Source organism: Oppia nitens, unplaced genomic scaffold, assembly GCF_028296485.1.
Source record: "Oppia nitens isolate AA-2021 unplaced genomic scaffold, nextdenovo-longstitch-racon4-pilon3 scaffold34_pilon_pilon_pilon, whole genome shotgun sequence".
Taxonomy (NCBI): Eukaryota; Metazoa; Arthropoda; class Arachnida; order Sarcoptiformes; family Oppiidae; genus Oppia; species Oppia nitens.
The window spans coordinates 155001-182500 of NW_026533215.1; the positions used below are offsets into that span (position 1 = coordinate 155001).

Below are 27500 nucleotides of genomic sequence, written 5' to 3' on the forward strand. Positions count from 1 at the left end.
TATTTATAAAGTATCTAATTTATAATGTACAGGTATTATTAAAACTTTAAATTTTAATTAAAAATTATTTTATATTTTTATTAATTTAACTTAATTATTATGTGATTAATTAATTGCATATAAATATATATCTTTTCATAAAATGCAAAATATATAACTAATTGTATTAATCATAGATTATATAATAAAAAAGTCAACAAATATAGTTAATAATACAGTTTTTATTTTATTTTTAAATTAAATTTTATGTTACATTATTTTAGGGGTTATATACTATATAATATATAGTAGATTAGATTATATATAATAATAATAATAATAATAATAATATATAATCAAAATAAATATTAAATTAAATAAATAGAAAATATATTTTATACACAAACACACAAAAAATAAAAAATATTTTTAAACAATTTTTGATACAATAATTGATTAAAACTTAAATAATAAAAATAATAATAAGTAACAAATTTATCATAATAATTTATAACAATAACATATATGTTATTATAATAAAACATAAACTTATGTACAAAATTTAAAAAAAACAATTTTTTTAGAAAATAAAGTTTCAAATTATAAATAAAAGTTATAATTTCAGTATAAATTATAATCTGAGTAATAATAATAATACTAATAATAATTATCATTAATTAATTAGTATAGTATATTTGAGATTACATTATATGTATTTAATGTCGTATAAATAATTTTTTAAAATAATAATACACTAATAGTACACTAATAAAATTAAAACAAACAGTTAGTGTACCAAGGTAAATAATAAATTAAAAAAAAAATTTTTAGAGAGATTTCTAAATCAATATTTTTTTGTTTTAAGTATATTTCAGTATTTTTTGTATTGTTTTTGAGTTTCTAATTAAAATAATAATAATAATACACTAATTAAATACAATAAAAATAATTTTTAAAAAAATTATCATGGATATTTTAAATACAACTAATTATGAGTAATTCAATTATCTGTTATTTTTTTTAAAAAAATATAATAATAATAATAATAATAGATAATTAAAATATAACAACAAAAATATTATGTAATCTAAAAAATTATTATATATTTTTGGTTGAGAAAAAAAACTTCATAGATATCATTGTCAATAAATACAGTAAACTCCCGATAATCCTAATTATTATTAATTTGACAATAATCCCGACAATAGCACTGTTCAGTACTACTATTATTATCGCTGATAGTATGCGCTACAGCAGCAGTAGCCGGTACTTGACCACCACCACCACCAGCACCGGTAGCACAGACAGCAGCAGCAGCAGCACTGGTAGCACCGATAGTATTGCGAGGCATTTCGCAAACCTCGCAGTAGGTCAGTGCCGGATGATTTTCGACTGTACACTTTTCGCACACCCAACGGGCACCTTCATCACAAACAACACCACCAGCACCGGTTGATGCTGCTGCTGGTGGTGTCCGATTGGACGGTGCACTTAACGACGATCGGGACGGTCGCGGCGGTAACTGTGGCGGTGGTGGCGGTAGTTCCATATAGCTATGACTGCGCAATGGCAGAGCCGGTGCAGCCGCCGATGCTGTTTGCGATGTTGTTGTTGATCCGGTGCCGATAGGTTGCTGTTGGCGCACACGATACGACCCGAGCCAAACGGGTGCCGGTGCTGGCGGTACTTGATTTAATAGGTCACCACCGCCGCCGACACCACTGTGACTAACGTTATACAGTCCGAGACGGGGATAGTATAACCGCCCGTATGGCTGCTGCTGTTGTTGCTGGTTGTGGTGGTAAGGGATCATCGGATGGCCAAACATTTGCTGCTGAACAGGATATGGTGAGACCAGCTGTCGATGATCGGACTGTTGTTGTTGCTGCTGGTGTTGTTGACTTCCAACAATACTACTACCGGCGCTTAGTGGTCGCGGTACTATCGGTGGATTGTTCGGTCCGGGCGGCGGCAGATTCCTATAGTAATCTTCGTCGGTAACACCCAGTGGTATGAGTCGTCCCGAAGCGTACAAATCGACTTCGATGGCCAATACGTGACAATCGATACGCAAGCGTGTATTGTCGTCGCCCAATGTGACCAATCGTTGCCACCAATCGCGATCGTCGTATTCGTAGGGCGGCCGCCGTCGGGACTCCAATTTCAGTACCTGTTGTCGCAACGATTGTAAGTATTGGCGCATTTCCGACATTTCCTGCCGAATGTATTCAAGCCGTGACCTCTGGTATGACTTGAGAGCTGTTATTATTACCCGCCGGATAACGGGTAACAAAAAAATATAAAAATAAAAACGGGTTATTATTATTTGATTTTTATATACAGTATATATAAAACTTAGATAATAAATAATAGTTAGAAATTAGTTTTTATAATTACCAGTAATTAATAATAATAATAATAAACAAAGCGATTGTAATATTAGTTACTAAATTATCAAAAAAATTTATAATAATAGTGCTATTAGTTTGCAATAAACTACTGTATATTATTTTACCTAGCTACAAATTTTCTAGTTAGTAAATTTTAAAAAATTAGTTTAATTAAATAACTAATTATTAAACAAAAATCACTAAATATTTGTGGCTTAATTAGTTATCATATTTTTATTTTTTTAATAGTTATAATAAATTTTAAAAAAGTAAGCTAGATAAATTTTTAGTATAGTTATATATTTTTTTAAAAATCTAATAGTATAGTTTGACTAATAATAATAAAATAAAATGATTTAACTATTTATAAATAAATCTATAGATTAGTTAGCTAGCTAATTTAATTATCATCATCATAATAATGTCAACTATAACCCCCTCCCGTACCTTCAACATAGATGTCCTCCTGTGATGGACTCAGCAATACATTAGATGCCAGTGTTGTTGTTGTTGTGGCCGTCCTATTGACCACCGGAGGCGCCGCCACAGCCGGTGTTGTTGTTGTTGACAATGTTGTTGGTATTGTTGTTGTTGTCGATGTCATTGCTTTAGTTTGTATTGTTTTTGTTGTTGTTGTTGGAAATGTTTTTACCATTTATGATACTATAATAAATTAAACAAAAAAAAATTATAAATTAGCATGCTTGAATTTAAATTTTATAATTTTTTTTTTTAGAAAAATAAATTTATTTCAATTATTTAATAATAATAAACAATACTAAAATATAACATTACTTTTTTTCTTGTTACTTAAAACATTTAATTTGAACATGTTAAATTATTTAATTAATTTTAACATTTTATAAATTTCAATAAATTAATTTATTATATGCATGTATTATAATATAATATATTTATATATATATATAAATGAGATTGCAAATTTTTATTATTATTTAAACAAATATTAATTGTTTGTAATTAATTCATTTAATTTTTTTTTAAATTTTTAAATATTCAAAACTCTATCATGTTTATATTTTATATATTTTTATTATTATTATTATTACTATGTTGTTTTTATTAAAACGTAATGCTGCAATGTCAAAATAATATTTTTAGCTAAAAATTATTAAATAAATAACGTCTCAACAAAAAAAATTTTTCACTTATAAATAGATAGAAATATTTTTTATTTTATTTATTTTTTTTTGTCGTAAACTTGGGTCTGATTTTGTTATTTATATTTTTTTAAAAAAAATTCTTAAAATTAAGCTATAATTATAAATTATTAAAAATATTTACTATTTATATAATTGTTTTATATATTGAATATAATAAATAATTAAATATTTTAGATAAAAAAAATGCTTAATATATATATATATATAATTATCAAATAAATAATTATACATGTTATTATGTTTTTACAATAATATAATAGTTTAATAATGTAAGTTTTTTACATAATTTTTTTTTTAAAAATTATATATATTTATAAATATATAAATTTAATATAATTTTTTTTAATCTTTAGGTTAAAGTACTTGTCATACAATTACCGGACATCCCTTTTAAATACATATATAGATATTCTCATTGTTACTGTATTTAACATATAATAGTTAACTCTTTTTTTTACAAAAAATATATATATATTTATATAAATATTTAATATACTTAATAAAATAAATAAAAAACAAATAAATTTCATTTCTAACATTAATATGTAATTTTAAATTGAAATAAAGTTTTTTATTTTCAATATTAAATAATAATTATTAATTGAATTTATATATACAGTATATATATATATAAATTTATATTAATATATATTTATGTAGTTTCTTAGTAATTAGTTATGTAAAAAAAATTGTTAGCTTTAAAATATTTAAGTGATATACTCATTATTTTAATTTTAAAATAATAATAATAATAATAATAATAATAATCAAAAACCATTAGTTGAGAAAAACTGCTCATAAATTGCTAATCAAATGTTTTAATTAATAATAAATTTATTTTTTTAAATTTACTGTATATTATAACACAAAACTACAGTATAATTAATATCATATTTATAAAACCGGAGCCAACATCATATACAGTGTGTATACATACAGTACAGTACCTAAACAGTGTGTTTAGTGATTGATATCAATTAAATTATCAATTTTTTTTAGTTGAATAAAATATATTTGCAATACTTATATTTATTTTTTATTTTTGGTAAAAATATACTTTTAATATACTGTATATACTTTTACTGTATATAGTATTAAATGCAAAATAAAAACTTCAAAAATAAAGTTTATATGAGATTAAAATCGACGAAAATATTTTTATTCGTATTTTTAGTGAAATAAAAACTTTAATTAATAATTTTTATTTTCTGTAAAAATACTAAAGTTTTTTCCCAAACAGTTTTTCAATCATCATTTCCTACAATAAAATTATATATTTTATTTTATAACCAGTATATTAAGTAATTTTATTTTAAAAAAAGTTAACTGTAAACTAATATATAACTATTATAAAATTGTGGATAATATTCAATAATAATAATAATAATAAAAACAATAATTATTATAATTATAAAATAATTAATTTTAATTAAAAAAAATAAAATAAAATATGCATATTTTATTAAAAAATTTCATATGTTTTACACAATTACTACTAATAATCAAAGGTAAGTATTTTTAATTTGTATTTTTATCATAATATATATATATATATATATTATTTTCTTTATTTAATATTTTTAAATAATTAATAAAATTATTTTTATTATTTATATATATATATTTTGGTGACAATTATATTAAAGCATTTAATCATACAATCAACAACAATACTACTACTACTACTAATAATAATAATAATAATACAAATTATAGCACAATTATCTCAATCATCAACACTACTACTACTACTACCACTTCTATGACAAGACAGCCAATTAATAGCACCGTTAGATTGAAACCATCAGTAATTAACACCAACACCAACAGTGCCAACAATACTATCTCTATTGTATCGTTAACTAATGAGACAAACATTTTAGGCAACAATTTAGTCTATAATATCACTGATGATAATAATAATAATACTATTACTGGTAATTACAGCAACAGCAGCACCGGTAGCAGCACTGTTAGCCATAACATTATAAGCACCGTTAGCACGACAACCACTGTACCTATCATTAACAGGTCAACAGTGGCTGCTGCTGTAGTCAACACTACTACTACTACTACCAGTGCCGTCGCCGTCAATACCACTACATCTACCGCAGCTCCGGTGGTAACATCGCTGCTATCGGGCGATGCCGTCGCCGGCGGCGCTGTAAATAAGACACAACAATCATCACTGGCGGGCCGTCGGCGAGCCCAACCCAATCGGGTCCGTCGGGTCGATCTGGACGTACATCAGTCGAATATGTTGGCCGATCAGGTGGCCCGATGTCGTCGGGTACTCAACGATACTCTGAGCCACGATTACGGTAGTCGTAAAACGGCACGACTACTCAAACAGGAATTGGACGACCAGTTCAGTGGCGAAAAGTATCGGTTTTCGGTTATCGTTACTTCAAGTGTCGACGATATTTTGGCCAAACGTCTGTACGGTGTCTGGATGTCTGTGTCGGACAATAAGCGCCACTATCTACTAGTGGCCTCCTATAAGGCTAACAGTGCTAAACGTCTCAGTGAGGGACAGTTGGATCGTATCGAGGACTGGGCTAACGTCTACTTTATTACCTATGAAAATATGAGTGAAAAGCACAGGTATTTTGTTTAGGATATATATAACTAGTTTATTCAAAATAATACTAAAAATTTATCAATTATTAAATTAAATTAAACAATATAAATTTTAAACAAAAATAACCACATATTATTATCATTATTTAAAAAATCAGAATAATTTAATTATTTGTTTAAAAATATATTATAATTTAATTTAATGATAAATATAAATAATATACTAAAAAATATTATTTAATATATTTGTGTTTAATATTGTTGAAAAATATTTTTAATTAATTATTAGATATTTTTAAAAAAAAACTATTATAATTTATCAATTATTTATTTTTGTTTGTTTATGTGTGGGTGGGTGGGTGTCTGTGCTGGGCTCATACCTACCTACCTACCTATCCTTACTCTCTCTCTCTCTCTCTCTCTCTCTCTCTCTCTCTCTCTCTCTCTCCCTCTAGAAACGGTAGAGTAGCCAAAATGCTTAAAGAAAAACTGGACCTCAACTATGGTAAAGGCAATAACAACACGTGGTCTGTGATAGCCTTAAAACGGTCGACCAGTTTAAGGGCTAAGCGCCTGTTTGACGGCACACCTAACCTACAGTTTGGCCGATTGGACGGTAGTGTTTGGCTAGTGTTTAGGGGTGGCCAAGATATACAAGTCCCCAATCAAGCAATTTATTTAAATTAATAAATAATTTTTTTGTTTTAAAAATACAGTACAGAAAAACACAATATTAATATTTTTTTATATATAAATTAATTGTTTGTTTAATAGTTTATTTTGGTATTAAAAAATAAATAAGTGCTTTATCTAATAGTTAATATTTATTTATTTATTTTTTAAAAATTATTATATAAAACTAATTTGTTTGTTTATTTATGATAATAGTATTATTTTTTGTTATTTGATAATAAATATTTAGAATAAAATATTTAAAAAAAAGTTATTTAAGTTGTCTATAAATAATTTTTAAAAATTTAATTGTTTTTATCAATAATTAAATTTTCATAAATAAATTTATGTCTAAAAATTTATAATATTAAATATAATGTATAATGTGTTATAACTTTTAAATTAACATTTAGTATATTATAGTAAAATTTCTATTTTTAAAAATATGTATATTATGTATTGTACTATAAATTATATAAATTATTTAAATATATATATATATATATATATATATATATATATATATATATATATATATATATATATATATATATATATTAATATATATTACTAGAAAATATAATTTATATGTTGTGTGTGTGAACTAAAATAATAATAATTAAAAAAAATATTTTTTTTTAAATTAATGTATTGATGAGTAAAATTAAAGTTGAAAAAATATATAATTTATAATATATTACAGAAATATATTGTTAGTGTCTAATCTAATTTTATTGAATTTATTTTTTAGTGTCACAATACAGGATATGTGTAATAATACTAATAATAATATTATAACAATACCGGTATATATATATATATATATATACTTTATATAATATATTGTATATATATAACAATATATATATGGCCATATAATATGATGGTACTGATTATATAAAATGTAAGTCACATTTTTTATTGTGTGTTAAATAATGTCAATACATAAGTAGACAATGTGTTGTACACAACAATTGCCTAACATTATGTGAATTACATTTTATATATATATATATATATATATGTGTGTGTGTGTACTATAATATAATAGGAAAATTGAAATTGTATAATATATACATCTAAATATATATACATTCACACATTGAATCATTATTGGAGACACTATAATACTAAAATCAATAAATGCAATCTAATGTTAATAATAATAATACTAATACTGATTCTAATAATAATAATAATAATAATACACTTTTCATACGAGTGGGTGAATGAATGACTGATTGAATGAGTGGGTGAGTGAGTGAGTGATTAAATGCCTTAAGAAAATATAGTATTGAAGGCAAGTTAGTTAGTTAATGACTGAGAGGACATACATAATGTATTGTATATAATATATGTATTTAATCTAAAGTATTTTATACATAAATATATCTCATAGTATTATTATTATTGTTATATATGGGTTGTAAACAATTATTGATAATGTTATTAATGTTATTAAATGCTACAATCGTTGTGTATGTATGAGTGTGTGTGTGTGTGTATGTATGAGAGTGTGTGTGTATGTATGTGTTTATGTATGTATGTGTGTGTGTGTGTGTGTGTATGAATGTGTTTGTGTGTGTGTGTATGAATGTGTGTGTATATGTGTGTATGTATGTATGAATGTATGTATGTTTGTATGGTGTGTATGTATGTTTGTGTATGTGAGTATGTATGTATGTGTTTATGTGTGTGCATATATGTATGTTTGTGTGTATGTATATATGTATGTATGTGTGTGTGTGTGTGTGTGTGTGTGTGTGTATGAATGTGTTTGTGTGTGTGTGTATGAATGTGTGTGTATATGTGTGTATGTATGTATGTATGTATGTATGTTTGTATGGTGTGTATGTATGTGTGTGTATGTGAGTATGTATGTATGTGTTTATGTGTGTGCATATATGTATGTTTGTGTGTATGTATATATGTATGTATGTATGTGTGTGTATGTATGTGTATATGTGTGTGTGTTTGCGGTTAATCTTATAAAAAGATTTAATGCAATTTGTTGTTATAATGACTAAATTTGTATGTGTACTGTATAATACTATAATATATTTATACTGTATAATGTATACACTGTATAATATAATCTTATATATTATTTTTGTTGTTGTTGTTGTAATGTTTAACTAGAAATAAAATAAATAATAATAAATAATATGCAGTAATTTATTTACAAGCAATTAGTAACAAAAAAATCAATGAAACAAATAAAGAAATAAATTAATTAAAACATCTATTTTATGTTACATTTCTATAGAATATTCTCTCTAACTATTTATTTGTAAGATTAGTGAAAATTTTTAACAAAAAATAAATAAATAAATTCAATTCAATTCAATTCAATATTGAATTTTGTATAGCAATTGTTATTTTATGCAACAAAATAAATAAATCAAAAATACTTTTTTATTTATCATTTCAATGGCAGTATGTTTTTGTTAGTGAAAAAAATTGTTTTTTTAATATTTTATTTTTGGCAAAAAATTTCTATTTATTTTTTTTCTTAGAAATTTTTTAAACGAATAAATTATATATATATATAAATATTTTAAAAATTTTATACAATTTGCTTAATGTGTAAAAAATTATATATTTTTCATAACTTTATATTATAAAGTTTATAATCTATAAATAATTAATTAGTTATAAATTAAAATAAATATTTTATTATTTTATATTATTATTATTTAAATTTTACAAACTGTAATTAAACAATTGAGATATTTTTAAATATATTATATATATTTGAAAATAATAATAAATATTAGTATGTTTATAAGGACATATTAAAGTAAAAGTTACTTTTTAATGAAAAAAAATTGATTTATTAACTTTTATAACAAATTAATTAACAAATAAAAAAACCTATTAATAAATTACACTTATATATAATATATTTTATTATTAGATAAATATTAGAAAACAATTACAGTTTTTTTAGATAAATTGAATTTTTTGGTATAATTATTATATTATAATACAATATTATTAGATCCTATTGTTATTCCTTGTATTATAATTACTAGTATTAGATAACATATCTTACTTTATATACTATATATATATATATATATATATATATATATTTATAAACAACACAATTTAATTGATACGTTTAAAAATAATTTATTATTTTTAAATACAGTATATATATATACTGTATAATAGTTTTGTTGTTGTTGATGATGATGATGATGATGTTATTGTTATTATAATAATTATATCTACAAAAATAGAGGGGAAAACAAGTAAAATAAAATTTAGATAAAATAACTTTTTGTTTTACAGTAAATATACTACAATAACAACATTAACTTTAGCATTAGTTTACTAAACAAATATAAATTTTTATTTTGATTAATTTATTAAAATGTTAATTAAATTTTACTCTCATTTAACTATTATTTATTTATTTATTTATTTATTAAACAATAATTAGTAATAATTATAATGTTATCAACAATTTATAAACAATCACAGTCTATATATAATATTATTATTTATATCATTATTATTACAAAAAAATTGTTATTAATATTTATTATAACAAAAAAATAAATCAAAATAATTAAAAAAAAATAATTTTTTAAAAATAATTAAGTTATTGTCAAATAAAGATAATTATAGGAAAATAAAAAAATAAATAATTATAAAATAAACATGGTCAAACTATCAAACAGTAGTTTTACATTTAGTATCATATTGTTTAGTACTAGTAGTAGTAGCATATGTAGCGGCACCGGGAGCTGGATATGGATAGTAAACCAAATTACTATTTTGTTTATTATTATTATTATTATAAACATGGGGTAACTGAGGCCCAGGTAGTACATGCATGGCATAGGTATTGGGAAACTTTACTGATGTGCACTGGGATGATGTCCTAAATGTTGGAAACAATATGGCCGGACGTCGGGTCCAATAGACTATGATTAACATGACTATCAGCACAAGTAGTATAATCATTAATATGTAGCCAAATGCCGCACCCAATAGAAACCATAGACAAATCAATACTACCGACGCTATGATTGTTGACAAACCTATTGTGTATTATTAATAATTAATTAATAAAAATGATAATAATTTATTAATTAAACTTTTTTATTATTAATATATACTATAGTACTAATGATTACAGTAAATAAATATATTTTAGATAATAATAATAATTATTATTATCAGTTAAATGATTATTATTATACCGGAATATATTAACATTTTCCTAACAATTTATTATTGAATTAATTAATTAATTAGATATGTATATAATTGACATAAATAATGTAATTGTTTTATTTTTATATACATATGATAATAATACAGATGTTTTATCAATTTATCAATTAATTATATGTATTATATAAGTAAGTAATAATTGTATATCAATTTATTTGATTTATATATATTTTTTTATTATACTAATAAATACAATATACAGTATTAAAACCAAATAATAATTTAAAATAATAACTATTTTTTTAAACAAAACATTAGAAATTGACTTTTTTATTGAAATATTTAAAATCACTTACAAATAGTTGTTGCAAAATGTTTGTCACGTAAGTCATATTGACGGCCACTGCCGTCACCACTACCGCTGCCGCCGACTACCTGTACAGTGGTGTAGTCATCGGGAAAGGGATCGGGTGTTAGTGAGTAGACTACATAACTTTCCTGTTGTTTTGTTGTAGTAGTCATTGATTAAGTTCAATAATTTCAATCAGATAATAATAATAATAATATTCAATAATACTAATACGTAAATATGTATTGTATATATTATACATGTATGAAAAAAAAAACAATTTAATTTACTAAACAAACATTACATTGTATTGTATGTGTGGTATTGTAGTGGAAGAAAGCATATCAATATTTATTGAATAATACTAATAATAATAACACACAAAAAAAAGTTTTCATTTGATTTCGATGTACTGTTTATTAATGTATTATTTTTAACACAACATTGGTTTTTTTAGTAGTTAGGTATGACTAAGATTAGAGGAGAGAGTGAGAGAGAGAGAGAGAGAGAGAGAGAGAGAGAGAGAGAGAGAGAGAGAGAGAGAGAGAGAGAGAGAGAGAGAGAGAGAGAGAAGACACGGAATATGCATTAAATCTATGAGTTTTGAAGACAACTGTGCAATGATAACCATATATGCATATACAAGGTTAGGGTGTAGAGAGAGAGAGAGAGAGAGAGAGAGAGAGAGAGTAGTATAGCTATGTATATATATATATATGTGTGTGTGTATTTGTTTGTGTGTGTGTGTATATATATATATGCATGCATGCATGTGAATGTATGTGTATATGTATGTATGTATGTATGTATGTGTGTGTGTGTGTGTGTGTGTGTGTGTGTGTGTGTGTGTGTGTGTGTGTGTGTGTGTGTGTGTGTGTGTGTGTGTAAGTGTAAGTGTATGTGTTGACTCTATGTAAAGTTTAGACACTGTAAACAGACATGTTTGCCAATTTTTTCAAAATTTTTTATTATGATTACCATTATTATTATTATTATTATTATTATTAGTTAACTAATGTAAATATTGTTTTCATAAATTTTTTATTTTAGAAAAAAAGTGTGTTTAATAAATTGATAATATATTGCCAAAACATTTATCTGTTAGCAAAAAAAATAAATAAATAAATATTCTATTTTTAAATAAGTTTTTTTTGAATAAAATTTTTTTAGCGTCAGTCAAAAAATTCATATTTAATGTAATGTAAACAACATTTATGATTGATTGTAATAATAATACAAAAAATATTATTATTATACAGTATATTATTACATATATTTTTGAATAAAATCAAATTTATATTTAAAAAAAAATAAATGAATAGTTAATAGTATATACGATATATATATTATAGAAATTTCAATTTAGTTTATTATTAATTCAATTAATAATATAAATTTTTGAAATATATTTTTGGAATTATTAAATATAATAATAATTAAAAAGTAATTTCAATTTATATTTTAAATACATTAATAAATAATTGAATGATAAATATGTGTATAATTTCATGACTTATTTAAATTCACTGTAAAATATTTATTACAATTATACCAATATTTTACAGTAATATTGATATAACATTTAAATACAGTAAAAAAGTTTTCAAAAAACATATTTATTATTAAAACTAAATATATTTATTTGATTTATTAGTCATAATTTATTTTGTGAACATAATTTTTTTGGGGGGGGGGATTTTCTGCAAAATATGCAAAATTATATTACATATAATTTTTGTTGTTGTTGTTGTTGGGGTTAATGTATTTAAAAAAAAAAGTTTTAAAAAACATTTTAAATATATATATATATATACTACTGTACTGTATATAAAAATGCTATATTATAATAATTATAATAATGATTATAATGTGTTTGTAACAGTAATTATCATCAAAAAAATAAATATTAATTACAGTAGAATTTGTTTGTATATACAGAATATTCTGTATTTATTTAGTTTTGTTTTATTTTGTTGATGTAGTCTGAAAATGAGATTTTCCTTATTATTATTACAGTATTATTACAACAATTAATAATACAGTATTATTTATATATATATGTAATCTTATTTATCTGAGACGCACTGGTAGTCAAAATCACATCAAAATTGTCAGCAAAAAAAATTGTCTAAAAATAAACCCTAACCCCAACCAAAACATATCCCCATTAAAATTTTCTAATATGTTTAAAAATATCACATTTATATTGAATTATATGAGATATATATATTTACTGTATATTGTATTGTATATGAAAAACATTGCGGAAATATTGCACATCATATAGTGTAACATATAGTTCCCCAGAAAAAAACAACACATACATACACACACACACATACATATATACACACACATACATATATACACACACATACACACACACATACACATAGACTACTACATGAAAACAAAATTTTGTTTTACAAGTCATTTATCTCGTAAATACAGTTGAGTCACACTTTTAAAAACAAAACTTAAGTACATTTAACTGATGTTTTCTACAGTATATGATTACTATTATACATATACAACAGTATATTATTGTATTTTATTATTATTATTAGTACTATTGATGTTGTGATCACATATATATACAGTAAAATAATAATAATAATAAAATTGCAAACCAACTAAAAACGCGATTTGCATCACTATTATTTTGTATTTGCAATTTTGTTATTTATATAATGAAATAATTTTCATTATAAAAGTTAAAGTTCATCAATAAGCTGAATAATATATGATTATATAAATATAAGAAACTTATTGTTAAAAAAGTGTTTTTTAGTTAAGTATTTTAGTGATACAAATTGTAATAAATATTTTACAAATAATTATATAAAAAAAATACTAAACACATAAAACTTACAGAATATTCTGTACAGTATATGTCGTATATATATTGAATTGTTTATAATAATAACTTTATTTTTTACAATTCATAATAATAAACTTACAGTTTTATAGTTAATTTTTAAATAATAGATTTTACGATAATAATAATAAACTTTTTAATAAACTTGTTTGCAATTAAATTTAATTATTTAATTAATTAGTTTTTTTCTTGTTGTGTGTTTAGTAATACAAAATACAAAAAAAAAATTATTTTATTACTAAATACTATAACAGTATTATTATTATTAAAAATTTAATTTAAATTTAATTTAATATTAAACATGTGTTCACTAATAAAATTGTATCAAATATGCAAAAATCATTGTGAAAACCGGTCCGAAACGGGACCGAAATCAATGCCGACGACGACTCAGCAGCAGATCATCCGTTTGTGTCACGCATTTGAGGACAACAACGGCCAGAATATTGTCTTCATTACCGACACAGACCACTGTTACGGTATCGGTGCCAATGCTAACGGTTCCCTAGGATTGGGCCACAATCGACCGCAATGGTCACAACCAGTGGCCATACCCGAGCTTTCCGGCAAACAAATACAATTGATGGTCAATGGTCTGGATTTTTTGCTGGCCATCGACAGCGATCACTATCTATACAGTTGGGGACACAATAGTTATGGCCAACTGGCCCGTGAAAAGACGGGATGCGATATTTATTTGCAACCGAAAAAAGTCGACTACTTTTTAGACGACGACACCAAACGCGTACAACAGATAGCGTGCGGTGCGTATCACGCGCTGGCTTTGACTACCGCGGGCCGGGTTTACAGCTGGGGCTGTAATACCTCTGGTCAGTTGGGTTCGGGACTTTTGTTGCGGACGGAAAAGTATTCGTCGCAACCGTGCGAACTGGTATTCCCTATCAATACGACCGAATTAACTACCGGTGCCGACAACACTAAAACAGAGCACACGTGCAAAATACGTGCCGTCTATTGCAATGATTATCACTCGTCATTTGCGTTGACCACTGATGGCCGTGTGTTCAGTTGGGGCGACAACGGCTTCAATGTGTTAGGCCATCATCATCGCCACAGTGACCAACAACCGGACAGTAGTGACCCGATTCTGGCCGTACCGACACTGCTAGTCGACTTGTTTGACATTGAACGGGTGTGTCCTTCGGCTACCGAAACCTATTTCATTACAGCCAAAGGCTATATATATTGGTGCGGTTCGCGGCCCGGTATTAATGACAGCAACAGCGGTGGTGCCCATCATGAGATGGTGGACGGCGTCAACAACACTGTCGGTACGCATCGGCACCATCTGATGCCGAAATTGTTGGACATGCGTGTCGACCCGCAAGACATACGCTACGTTCAGTGTCATCGTCGATGGTCGGCAGTGGCCGCCCAGTTGGTCGACAATCGAGTCCATCAGTTGGCCAATTCGGTCAATCAGTCCATACAAACCGGTTTCGGTTCGTTTGACGAATTCTACGAAAACGATAGCCAACTGACGATGAACTCTGGCTCCGGATCTGGTAGTAGTCGGAGGCCGTCGTCCTCATCATCGACGGCACTGTCATCAGACTATAGTAGTGCTAACAGTTTGGATCAAATTACTGGTGCACTTGATATCAATGAACTAAGAGATGGTATGTATTATACAGTATATCTATAATGAATAATAATTAAAAGAAAATCTAATAATTAATATCTTATTTTCTTTTAGTTACTATAAGTTATTATTATTAATAATATTATTCAAAAAAAAAATATTTATTAGTTGTTTTATTATAAATTATTATTTTTTTCAGTCGAAATTGATAATGATGATGATAGATATTCAACTAGATACGATGAGCTAGCTGAATTAGGATCGGGACATTTTGGCAAAGTGTACAAGGTGCGCGACAAAATTGAACATGGTGATAATTATTATGCAATCAAAAAGATTGATATTAAAGGTTTGTATTAATAATAAATAAGTAATTGATTTATTCTATTAATAATAATAATATAATAATAATTAATAATAGTAATATTTATTATCTATATAACTTAAAAATTGAAAAATAATAAAATATATTTTGTTGTTTTAATTTTTAATTATTTAATTTAGCCATTTTGTTTAGAATTTTAATTTTTTAAATAATTTTATTTCTTAACTAGTTTATAATTTTTGTATTTTTTATAACTGTATTTATTTATTTGAATTTTCTGTAAAATTTTTATTTTTTTATATTTATAAAAATAATTTTATAATAATAATAGTTAATAATTTTAAATATATATATATTTATTTATTATTTAACTTAATTAAAATTATTATTATTATTATTATTAATACTAGAGCTCAACGAAGAGTACATACATAAGATTGCACGCGAAATACAAATGTTGCGTCGGGTTAGCTCCCAGTCCTCATCGTCATCGGCATACACTGTCCACTACTATAGCTCCTGGATAGACAACAGTCGGAACAGTAGTCCGCGGCTATACATTCGTATGGAATACTGTTCCCAAAGTCTACAACAACTACTTCAGGCAAAACCCAAGATTTTTGGTCGCAAATCATCGACAACTAACAACAGTAGTCAACCGTTTTCATCGGTTGAATACTACCTAAGCTGTCAGCTGTTGCTTGAAGTGGCCGAATGTGTCCAATATCTTCAACAACTAGAACCGCCGGTAATTCATCGGGATCTGAAACCCGATAATATATTACTGGCCGATCAGCCTACCCGTGCCCGTGACGGTAATAGTGGTGGTGGCCGTTTTGTCAAACTGTGTGATTTTGGACTGGCCACTCTGTACGATCCGAGTCGAGCACTTAATATGTCAACTATGCTTAATAGGACGGCTCCGTACAGTAGTAGCAACAGTAGTAGCACTGGTAGCTCTAGCTATAGTAGTTGTAGTAGTGGTGTCGGTGGTGGTGGTGGTGATAATAATAATAATAGTCATACAAATAGTGATAGTAGAGGTACTGGTGTTGGTGGTGGTGTAGGTGTCAGTTATGTTTACGACAAAAATATTGATACTAAAAGTGTGGCCGAAATTGGCGAAAAACTACTGGACTTTTCCATTGATAATGATATACAATATATGGATGACATGTATGTGTTTTTTAAAATAAATATTTATATAATATATTTTTGAAATATTTATGTTTATTTATATTAAATTAGCTAATAATAGAAAATATTAATCAATTTTTCAAATGTTTTAGTTATATATTTTATATTATAGTTATCTTATTATTATTATTATTAGAATTTTTTATTTAAAAATTAACATTTTTTAATAATAATATTTTATTAATTTTATTATATATATTTTTTTGTTTTTATAGGATTCGTCAACAAATAGCACAATTATATTCAAAAAATTATGATATTTTATATAAATTTGTTAAACTATTTGAAAACTATTTGATACCAATGAAACTAAACGACTGGAGATCCGTATCATCTGGCAATGCTAACCATTGTAGCCAATTGTTAGACAATTGGGAGGACTGGGCTATCAATAAGTCAGATATTAGTAATGAGATTCAAGAATTTATTAATAATAATAATACTAATAATTATAATAATGTTAAATGTGATAATAGTTATCAATTTATTGTCAAATATTTAACTTTCAAATTGAATACTAATAATATTAACTAATTATTTATTAATTTTATTTTTTGGGGTAAAATATTTAAATAAATAATTTTATTATTAATTATTTATTTTAAAAAATGCAATACTGTTTGTCATAAAATATTATATAATTTTTAAAAATTATATTTATTTATTTATACATATTGTTATTTTATGAAACAATTTACTATTTAAATTGACTTAAAAAAAACTTATTATAAAGTATTTAGATTCTGTGATTTTTTTTATCTATTAATGTTTTTTTTTTGTCTATTTGTTTGTATAATATTTAACTGAATTAAATAATTAATAAAAAATATAAATAACAATAATTTGTTTAATTATAATACTTTACACAAATACTTAAACAAATAAATTAATATTTATAATATTTAATAAAATCAAAATAAAACAAAAACAAAAAAAATACGAAAAATTTAAATGTTTTCAACTAATTATATAATAAAATAAAATAATACACTAATTTGTTTACTTATATAAAAAAAAGTTATAAATCAAATATTTATTTTAATCAAATTAGTTAATTAAAATTAATTATTTATAACCTTCATTTTAACTCAAAATAATACTAATAATAAATAAAAATAAATAATTTTTACAAATGAACGATTCATTAAATTAATTTTTGTTTTCAATACAATATTCTGTATATTAATTAATATTACAGAATATACTGTACTACTACTAAATAGTATCTATAATATAGTCTAATAAAATATAACAGAATATTCTTTAATATATTTAGTATTATATATATATTAGGAATATTTATATGACTTTAAACCTTAAAGTCCATAGAAATAGACAATTTCTCTCTCTCTCTCTCTCTCTCTCTCTCTCTCTCTCTCTCTCTCTCTTTCTATCATTGATGCGCATATGTAGGTCATCCCTATCCTAATTCATCCCAGTTTTAGTAGAATTTTGTTACCTACCGTTCCATGAAAACCTACAGTACATACTCTCTCTCTCTCTCTCTCTCTCTCTCTCTCTCTCTCTCTCTCTCTCTCTCTCTCTCTCTCTCTCTCTCTCTCTCTCTCTCTCTCTCTCTCTCTCTCTTTCTCTCTACATGTTCTGCCAATCGTTAGTAACAATCGTCAGCACCAGTAGTAAAGTACAGTACAGTTCAGTTTGGTCTGTAAATTATGGCATTTTGGGATCTGATTTCTCTTTCACTAACTCTTTCTAACTAACTGTCCATACAGTGGGTGTTTGTGTTGTGTTAGCTTTGGTGTTGTTGTTGTTGTGTTGACTACTGTCAGTATCAGTAAATATATTGTTATATTAATATATAAAACACTTTACTATTTTGGGGTAAAATAAATACAAAAATCAATATACAGTATATAACTAACTAATAGTGTGTATATGTAAGTACAGTATATATAGTATATATTGTAGTATTATAACTATTTGTTTGTATGTTTGCGTGTATGTGTGTATTGTTAAGTGTCTGTCTATTTAAACACAAGTGAATCAATTTTTTTTAAATTAAAATTAAAGTTATTATTATAATACTGTATATGTAGTAAATATCGCTATTTTTGATTTAATCAATAAAAATTGTATAAATAATATTTACAGTAAAATAGTGATATAAAGTGTTTAAATATCAACTTTAATTATATATATATGATATAAAGTTATATATTGTATATCTATATAATTATTAGTGTATATATATTATACAGCAATTACTATAATATTAAGTGTGAAACACGTTTTAATGACAGACACCGCCAATAAATTTTGCTTATTATTAATTAAATACAGAGTTTAGTGAAAAAAAATAAAATAAAAGTTTTTTTTTCAATATATTTTTTCAAATAAAAAAATCATATAATATTTGAACTAATTAAATATATATATACTAGTAATTATTTGTATATTTATTTTTAAAAAATAATCTAATTAATTAATTTTTATAATTTTAAGTGTTAATAAAATTAATAATATATTTAAATAACAAATAATATAAGTGTTATTTAAGTATTATTTTATTAATATATTTTTATTGTGATTAATCTACATAATAATGATAACATTTTTATTATAATATATAATAGGTAAGATTTTTTAAAATTAATATATTAAATATTAATTATTTAAGTTATATAAAAATACACAATTTAATTTTTTGAAAACTTTATTTTATGACTTTTAAATTTATTAAAATTATAAATTAATTTTTTTATCTATTCAATTTGCATCTTTCAAATAATAAAATAAAATAATAATAAACGTATCCTAATAGTAGAGTATTTAATATAATAGATATAAATATAAATCCTATTTAACATATTAAAGTAATATTTAGGTACTTATATCATATAAACTATATATAAAATAATAAATTATCATATTTTTAACATAATATGCAAGTGTGTGTGTGAGTGTGTGTGTGTGTGTGTGTGTATGTGTGTGTATATGTGTGTGTGTGTGTGTGTGTGTGAGTGTGTGTTGAAGGCAATGGGTCTCAGATTTTGAATAATAAAAAAATAGTTGTCATAATTTGATAGGAGTAGTGGGAAATAAAAAAAAACCTATTTAAGGGTAAAATATAACTTTCCAATCGCTTAGACTTTTATTATAATATACAATATATATATATTGTATATTAAATAATTAGAGTGACCAACAGTACAGGAATTGTTTTTTTAAATAATTATTATTATTATATTATTGTTATAATTTTAGTTTGTTTTTTAAAAAATATATATAAATGTATATTCAATTTTTTTATAAATTTTTGTTTTGTTTATTATTTTGAAAATTTATTAGATATATTTAAGTAAGTTATACAAAAATATTGAAAATTATAAAAAATTTGTTTACATTTTAATTATTTTATCCTAACTAGTACTTTAGTAAGTTAGAGTTATCAACAATTATTTTGTGAATTAGTAATTAACTGATATCTAATTTAATACAGTTAACTTTACTATGAAATTATTATACATGTTAATTTTTTGTTATACATAAAGTTAATTTTAAATATTTTTGTTATTGGTTACTCTATTAAAATATCTATCAAAAAAACACAACATTATTCAATATATATATATATATATATATATATATATAAGATTATATACCAATATATGACTATCATATACACTGTATTTGTATGATACGTAAACTTATATATAAAGTTTATATAGTATTTACTACTATACGGTACTATACTGTACATGATTTTACATAATAGTGCCCATTATTATAATAAATTGTTTATTGATTTGCCAAAAAAATACAATATATACGGTATATACTGTATATATTTAGTATATATATTTAGTATATATATATATATATATATATATATATATATATATATATAATATTGATATGTACGGTATAATACCAGTATAGATAAAAGCAATTTTATTACATACAGTATAAAACACTTAACATTAATCATTTGTCTGCTTATATATATATAAATATATATATATATATATATATCTATAATATCTATAGACTAAACCTATAAATCTATTCATCAGCTTATCATAACATAAAGACATTCAAGACATTAATAATTATATATCTATTGTACAGTATATATATGTCATCCGCAAGTGATTTCAAGACATTATTATTTGCAATCATTTATTATTATTATTATTTGCTTATTATTGTCATAATCGGCTCAGTCATCCAAATACCGTCAATTAGCACCGGCCGCTGTCCGCTTGACGAGAGGATATTGGAGCCGTGCCGGTGCCGACACAATACGGTTATTACGTGCGCCGATCATCGCGAGTGGTATAGCTTGAGGCACGTGTTTGCCGATCTCAGTGCACACCTACTTGTGAGTGCCGACATTGATAGCGGACAGGAAAGTGACCGACACTTTCAACAGTTTATATTCGAGAACTCACTGATCGAGGAATGGGATGACAATATGTTTTCGGAGATTATGTTCGAAAATATAACGATTTCAAATGCCAGACGACTGGCCAAACTGAATGCCCAAGTTTTTGGCAATCATACTGTTTGGACAGTTAGATGGTTTAGCGTCCAGGGCCAGAGTCAGCTGGGCCGCAATCATGTTACCCAATTGTTTGATGCATTAAGTAGTCTGGTTAATGCCAGAGAAATACATTTGGAACTACCTGAGCTCCGGGCACTGCCCAGTTTTGCCCTGTTTAGTACGGCAGCCAGAGGACCGCAATCGCAGCTCCAGGTGCTCAGCCTACAGGCCCCGCGTGTGTCGACAATACCCAACTATGCCTTCTACGAGCTAAGCAACTTGCAGTGGGTTCGTGTACGTACCGATCGTTTGGCACGTGTTGAGGCACACGCGTTTGATTTTGACTCTACTACTACTAGCGCGCACCGCGTGTTGTTGACCATTGACTTAGAATCGAATCAGTTGAGCACCGGTAGCCTAGAAACGGGTAGTTTTCTACATACCAAACGGCCTACTAGTTTGCGTTTGGGTTACAATAATATTACTCGACTCGAGGCTCATACCTATCGGCCGTTTATCAGTACTAATCCGTCAAATGTGATCGATATGACTGGGAATGCCATCAAATGTGACTGTAGTATAGCGTGGCTGCTATTGGATGATCAGCGGCACCTATACCGTGATAGAGTAGTAAACGCCCGGTGCATGGATCCGGTAATTAGTGGTAGTGGTGTCCACCAACCAAACATATGGTCACTGAACGCTACCGAATTCAATGGGTGCCAAAATATTACCACTACCGGTGCCGATAGTACCGATGCCAATCATACGGAATTTGTGCCCAATCTAGTAGTAGTAGTGCTAACATCATCATCATTGACATTAAAATTATCATTAATACAGTTTATTAGTCTAATTATTAGTATTATTATTACATTTTGTGAATCAATTTTTAAAAATTAAAATATCTAAAAAAAATAATTATTTAAAAAAGTGTGAATTTTTAATATATTTTTTATTTTTTTCTAAATTATCTATTATAATGAGTGTGATATAAATTATGTGAAACTAAATAATTATATAATACTTATATATATATACAGTATATTATATATAATTGTGATATAAATGATATATTGTGTAATAATAACAATAATATTGTTTAATATTAAGTTATTATAACAACATTTTAATGTTAAAACAAATATAAGTTATCTAATAGTGATAATTATTATTATTTCTAATATACAAAAAAAAAATAAATTATTTTTTTTTTAATAATAAACAGAAATTTTTAATTTATTAATTGAATACAAAAAAATAATAATAATAAATGTGTAATATTTTTCAATAATATTGTTAATAAGATATGAGCACCGGTATTATGGTTTGGGCCGATAGTCAACAGTGCCTACAAATTCATCCGAGTCTACGGCAGTAATCCGATGTGTTTGACCGCACGTCGGATATTTTGCCCGCTGATCGGGACCACCATTACCGTAGGCAGTGGTCACAAACATTTCGTTAAAGTTAGGACCGCCAAACACCGGTGTAGTGGTCAGCGGACACGGCAGAGCAATCGAGTCGACAACATCGCCAGTACTGGGATCGACACGAAACACGCGGCCACCCTTATTGGCCGCCGCCCACAGATAGCCCTGTTTGTCGCGAGTCAGGCCATCGGGACGGTCGTTGACAGTAATATCGGTACTGTTGTAGCCGTCAATCAGTATGCGTTTGTTGGCTATTATTATAATAATATAATTATTATAAAATAATAATTTCAAAAAACAACAACAAAACACTTACATAACGTTCCCTTTTCGATATCAAAGTCAAACACATATATCTTATGGCTTTCGGAGTCGTTGACATACATTAGCCGATTATCGTAACTCCAGGTCATACCGTTGGTTATCGAAAACATTGTGGCCTGTTTGCTAAACATACCGTTTTCCCATTTATATAGATTACCTTTACCGGGTACTATACCACCCTTATCATTGTTCAATATGGTACCCATCCATAGTCTACCTGTTTCGTCGGCTTTACCATCGTTGAACCGTTCCCTACCTTTGAGCTCGGGGGCCACTTCGGCCAACACATCCACATGTTTTGTTTGCCAATTCAAACGAACCATTTTGTTACGCTGTGTAACCAATAGGTTCTGGCCATCGGGATAGGGATGTACCAGTGTTGCCAAATCACTCAACTGATGACAGTCGGCCACACGGCTGCTAACATTCAGACGACATACTCGGAAGGTATTGATATCTGTATGCCAAAGCACCTGTTGTTTTTCATCCCAGTGCGGACCTTCGCCCAGATCCGAGGCAAACGTTTCCACTACATCTACCCGATAGTGTATTTTTTTGCTACTACTGGCGGCTACCAGTGCTGATGATGACTGCACTAGATATATGCCAATTAAACATATGGTTGTTTTATAAAACATAGTTTATTTTAAATTGCTATATAATTTAAATGTTTTAATTTACAAAAATATATATATATATTTATCTATTAATATATTATTAGTATTTAGTATTAAAAAAATAATTACTAAATTAACAATTTAATTAATTATTATTTATTTATGTAATTTATTATTTTTGTTATTGATTAAAACAAAACATAAAATAAAACCAGTTGAGAATGCTAGAAAGCATTTCCACACGAATTCCTAATCATAATTAAAAATTAAATTTAAATTAAAAACAGCAGCTTCGCTACGTCATAGCACACCAAACATTCGTCAATCAAAGTCCCGACTTTAAAAATTTAATTAACCATTTTTGAGGTCAAGGAATCTAATAAGCATAAAATAAATTGGTTTAGACAAAAAAAGAGTATCGTTAAATTTTACTTTTTTATAATTGTTATATATAAGTTAAACACAATATTTAAATTACAAAAATCGAAAAATATTAAAAAATAAGTCATTAAATTTGAAGTAATGAGATCATTTTCAGCGTCATCGATTGTTATGACTTCAATAGTTATACCTTGATTTCGTTAACCCAAGCGAAGTCAATATCGTCTTCAAATATAAATGGATTGTTTTGAAGTGAAATATTGTTGACCTCGTCAGTGGCAATCTCTTGAGATTCGACTCTGATGTTATCTTCATTTGGTGCAAACAGAAGATCGTCGTCGTTTTATGCAAACATTGGTTCCTCTTATTAAGAACAATATGTAGGATGCGGATAGTACATGTTGTGAACAATTGGTGCATAAAGATTATACAATCATTCTCAAAGACGTATTGTTGGTGGACTGGATGTTCGTCATCCAATATCTCTATCTGTTGTCACTCTTCATTTTAGTCAAAGATGACATCCAAAATTTCTAGTTCCACCCAAAGTTTACACAATACAAACAAGTTTAATGAAGCCTTTATGACGCTCCATTCTTAAACATTGTACAAACTTCTCTGTCAAATGTGATGCTCACATGTTTCACACAAAAGTTCGGACATCAGCAGCTCCGCTACGTCATAGCATACTTTGCATTCGTCAATTAATGCCATCTGTTGATAAATTCAAAAATTAATAAATAATTTATAAATTAGTCATAACAACTTACTCTGACTATTGTAGATGATGCTTAGCCAACCAAGCCAGACTGTTGAATGATGGTCACTGCAGAAATAGCAGTCTTTATATACTAATTTGTCAGCCTACTGAGCAGTCGCACAACACGACAAACCAAACTACAAGTAAAGTTCGACACTTATTATGCATCAGAGGTCAAACCAAATTACATGTAATGTTCGAAACGTATTATACATCATAGGTCAAACCAAAATACAATTAAAGTTCGACACATTCTGCGTCTGAAGTCAAACCAAACTACAAGTAAAGTTCGACACATATGCATCAAAGTTCATTGAAAACTACAAATAATGTATGACACTTACTGTGTATTCAGAGTTCATGGAAAAATACAAGAAAATTACGACAATTACTATGACATCAAAGTTCATGGAAAATTACTATAAACGTACTACACTTACTATTACGTAAGAGTTTATGGAAAAGTACTAGCAAGATATTATTTTTTATTACTCAATTTTTAATTTTTCACATAATTCTATACTAATTAATTTAATAAAATTGTTCATTTTAAACAAGTACTTTTTTAATTTATTTAACATTATTATTTAAAATAAACATTTTAAATATATGAAATTTACTTACTTTTTTTTAATTTTAATTAGTAATTTACACAAATCTAAACTTAAAAATTTTGACACAATTTTGTCTATGTTCTTGATAAAATAAACTTTAAAAAAATTTAAATAAAAATTCAAAAAAAAATCAAAAAAAAAATTCAAAAAAAATTCAAAAAAACATTCAAAAAACATTTAAAAAAATTCAAAAAAAAATTCAAAAAAAATTCAAAAAAATTTTTTTTATTAATTATTGGACACCATTTTGTTTTTTTTTTTGCTTAAAAATAAACAATAAATAAAAAAATAAAAAAAAAATAAAAAAATGTGTAGCTGAGCCTGGATTCGAATGGGACAGACAGACTTATAGAATTCATATACGTATTCCTTTCAGGAAGTCGTGAAAATATTATTTATGTTTTCAGATAATATACATATAAAAAATATACTAAATTGATTATTTTTATATAAATAAAATAATATTATTAATATCAATTATTTTTAATATTATTGTATTTATTTTAGATAATATTTCACCAGCATCTGTCTAATTTCATAAAAATAAAATTTTAATTTTTTGTTATTGTAAAATTATAAAAATAAGTGCAAAAATTAATTATTATCTTATCAATTAAAAAAAATAATACTTATATGGTATTAATTATTTTATTTTAATTATTACTATTATTTTTATAAAAATAAAATACATTATATTAATCTATAATACCTATATATAATAGACATTATTTATTTTTCTTAATTATGGTAATAAAATATATTAAATTTGATTAAAAAAAATTTATTATATTAATTATATCTAAAAATTAGTTAATATAGTTGTTATTATTGTTTTTTGAGGGCAACGGTAGCTAGTATTACAGTTTGGGCCGATAGTCGACAGTACCGACAAAATCTTTCGAATTAATGGCAGTTATTCGATGGGTTTGACCGCAGGTCGGATGCTGTGTCCGCTGGTCGGGACCAAAGTTTTTATAGGCAGTCGTAATCAACATTTGGTCAAAGTTTGGTCCGCCAAACACTGGTGTAGTAACCAGCGGACAGGGTATGGCTATCGAGTCGATGACGTCACCGGTTTGCGGATCGACACGAAATACACGGCCGCCGGCATACGATGCCGACCATAGATAGCCCTGTTTGTCGCGAGTCAGGCCATCCGGATGGTCGTTGACAGTGATGTCGGTACTGTTGTCGCCGTCAATCAGTACACGTTTGTTGGCTATTATTATTAGTATATAAAAAGTAAATAATTAATTGATACAAATAAAATAATAATAATTTTGAAACTAAAATTAATTTATGAATGAAATTTTAATTATTAATAGTATAAAATAAAATAATAATTATAAGACTAATAAAAATAAATACAGTATAATAGTTAAAAATAAGATTTAAAAAAAAATAATATTAATTTTAAATAATAATTATAATAGATTTAAATTAATTTATAATAAAAAAAATAATTACTTACATAACGTTCCCTTTTCGATATCAAAGTCAAACACATATATTTTGCGGCCCT

The 27500-nt window shown here is 25.9% G+C and overlaps 5 protein-coding genes across 5 annotated transcripts in view; 1 reads left to right on the plus strand and 4 right to left on the minus strand.

Annotated features, from left to right (window-relative positions):
• Positions 1–1095: 1095 nt before the first annotated feature.
• Positions 1096–3187, minus strand: LOC128956984 (defective in tip formation protein A-like). The gene is made up of 3 exons (XM_054302699.1): positions 3165–3187; positions 2817–3032; positions 1096–2238 (listed from the first exon to the last, which is right to left on the minus strand). Exons 2-3 carry the CDS (start codon positions 3022–3024, stop codon positions 1151–1153), a joined length of 1296 nt encoding a protein of 431 aa, XP_054158674.1. The 5' UTR covers positions 3025–3032; positions 3165–3187; the 3' UTR covers positions 1096–1150.
• A 7299-nt stretch (positions 3188–10486) lies between these two features.
• LOC128956947 (uncharacterized) lies at positions 10487–11571 on the minus strand. Its single transcript, XM_054302660.1, has 2 exons — positions 11350–11571; positions 10487–10857 (listed from the first exon to the last, which is right to left on the minus strand). Exons 1-2 carry the CDS (start codon positions 11513–11515, stop codon positions 10487–10489), a joined length of 537 nt encoding a protein of 178 aa, XP_054158635.1. The 5' UTR covers positions 11516–11571.
• Positions 11572–21513: 9942 nt separating this feature from the next.
• Positions 21514–23162, plus strand: LOC128956948 (toll-like receptor Tollo). The gene is made up of 2 exons (XM_054302661.1): positions 21514–22626; positions 23157–23162. The coding sequence occupies exons 1-2, from the start codon at positions 21781–21783 to the stop codon at positions 23160–23162; spliced, it is 852 nt and encodes a 283-aa protein (XP_054158636.1). The 5' UTR covers positions 21514–21780.
• A 6-nt stretch (positions 23163–23168) lies between these two features.
• LOC128956977 (regucalcin-like) lies at positions 23169–24246 on the minus strand. Its single transcript, XM_054302691.1, has 2 exons — positions 23599–24246; positions 23169–23533 (listed from the first exon to the last, which is right to left on the minus strand). Exons 1-2 carry the CDS (start codon positions 24242–24244, stop codon positions 23172–23174), a joined length of 1008 nt encoding a protein of 335 aa, XP_054158666.1. The 5' UTR covers positions 24245–24246; the 3' UTR covers positions 23169–23171.
• Positions 24247–26783: 2537 nt separating this feature from the next.
• The window catches only part of LOC128956973 (regucalcin-like), a 1589-nt gene continuing 872 nt past the window's right edge, over positions 26784–27500 (minus strand). The window contains exons 2-3 of the mRNA XM_054302687.1: positions 27450–27500; positions 26784–27197 (exon numbers count right to left, since the gene is read on the minus strand). The exon at positions 27450–27500 is cut by the window's right edge and continues 662 nt beyond it. Of these exons, the coding sequence (XP_054158662.1) occupies positions 26836–27197; positions 27450–27500 (413 nt within the window). The 3' untranslated portion in view covers positions 26784–26835. The remainder of the gene's footprint in view (positions 27198–27449) is intronic.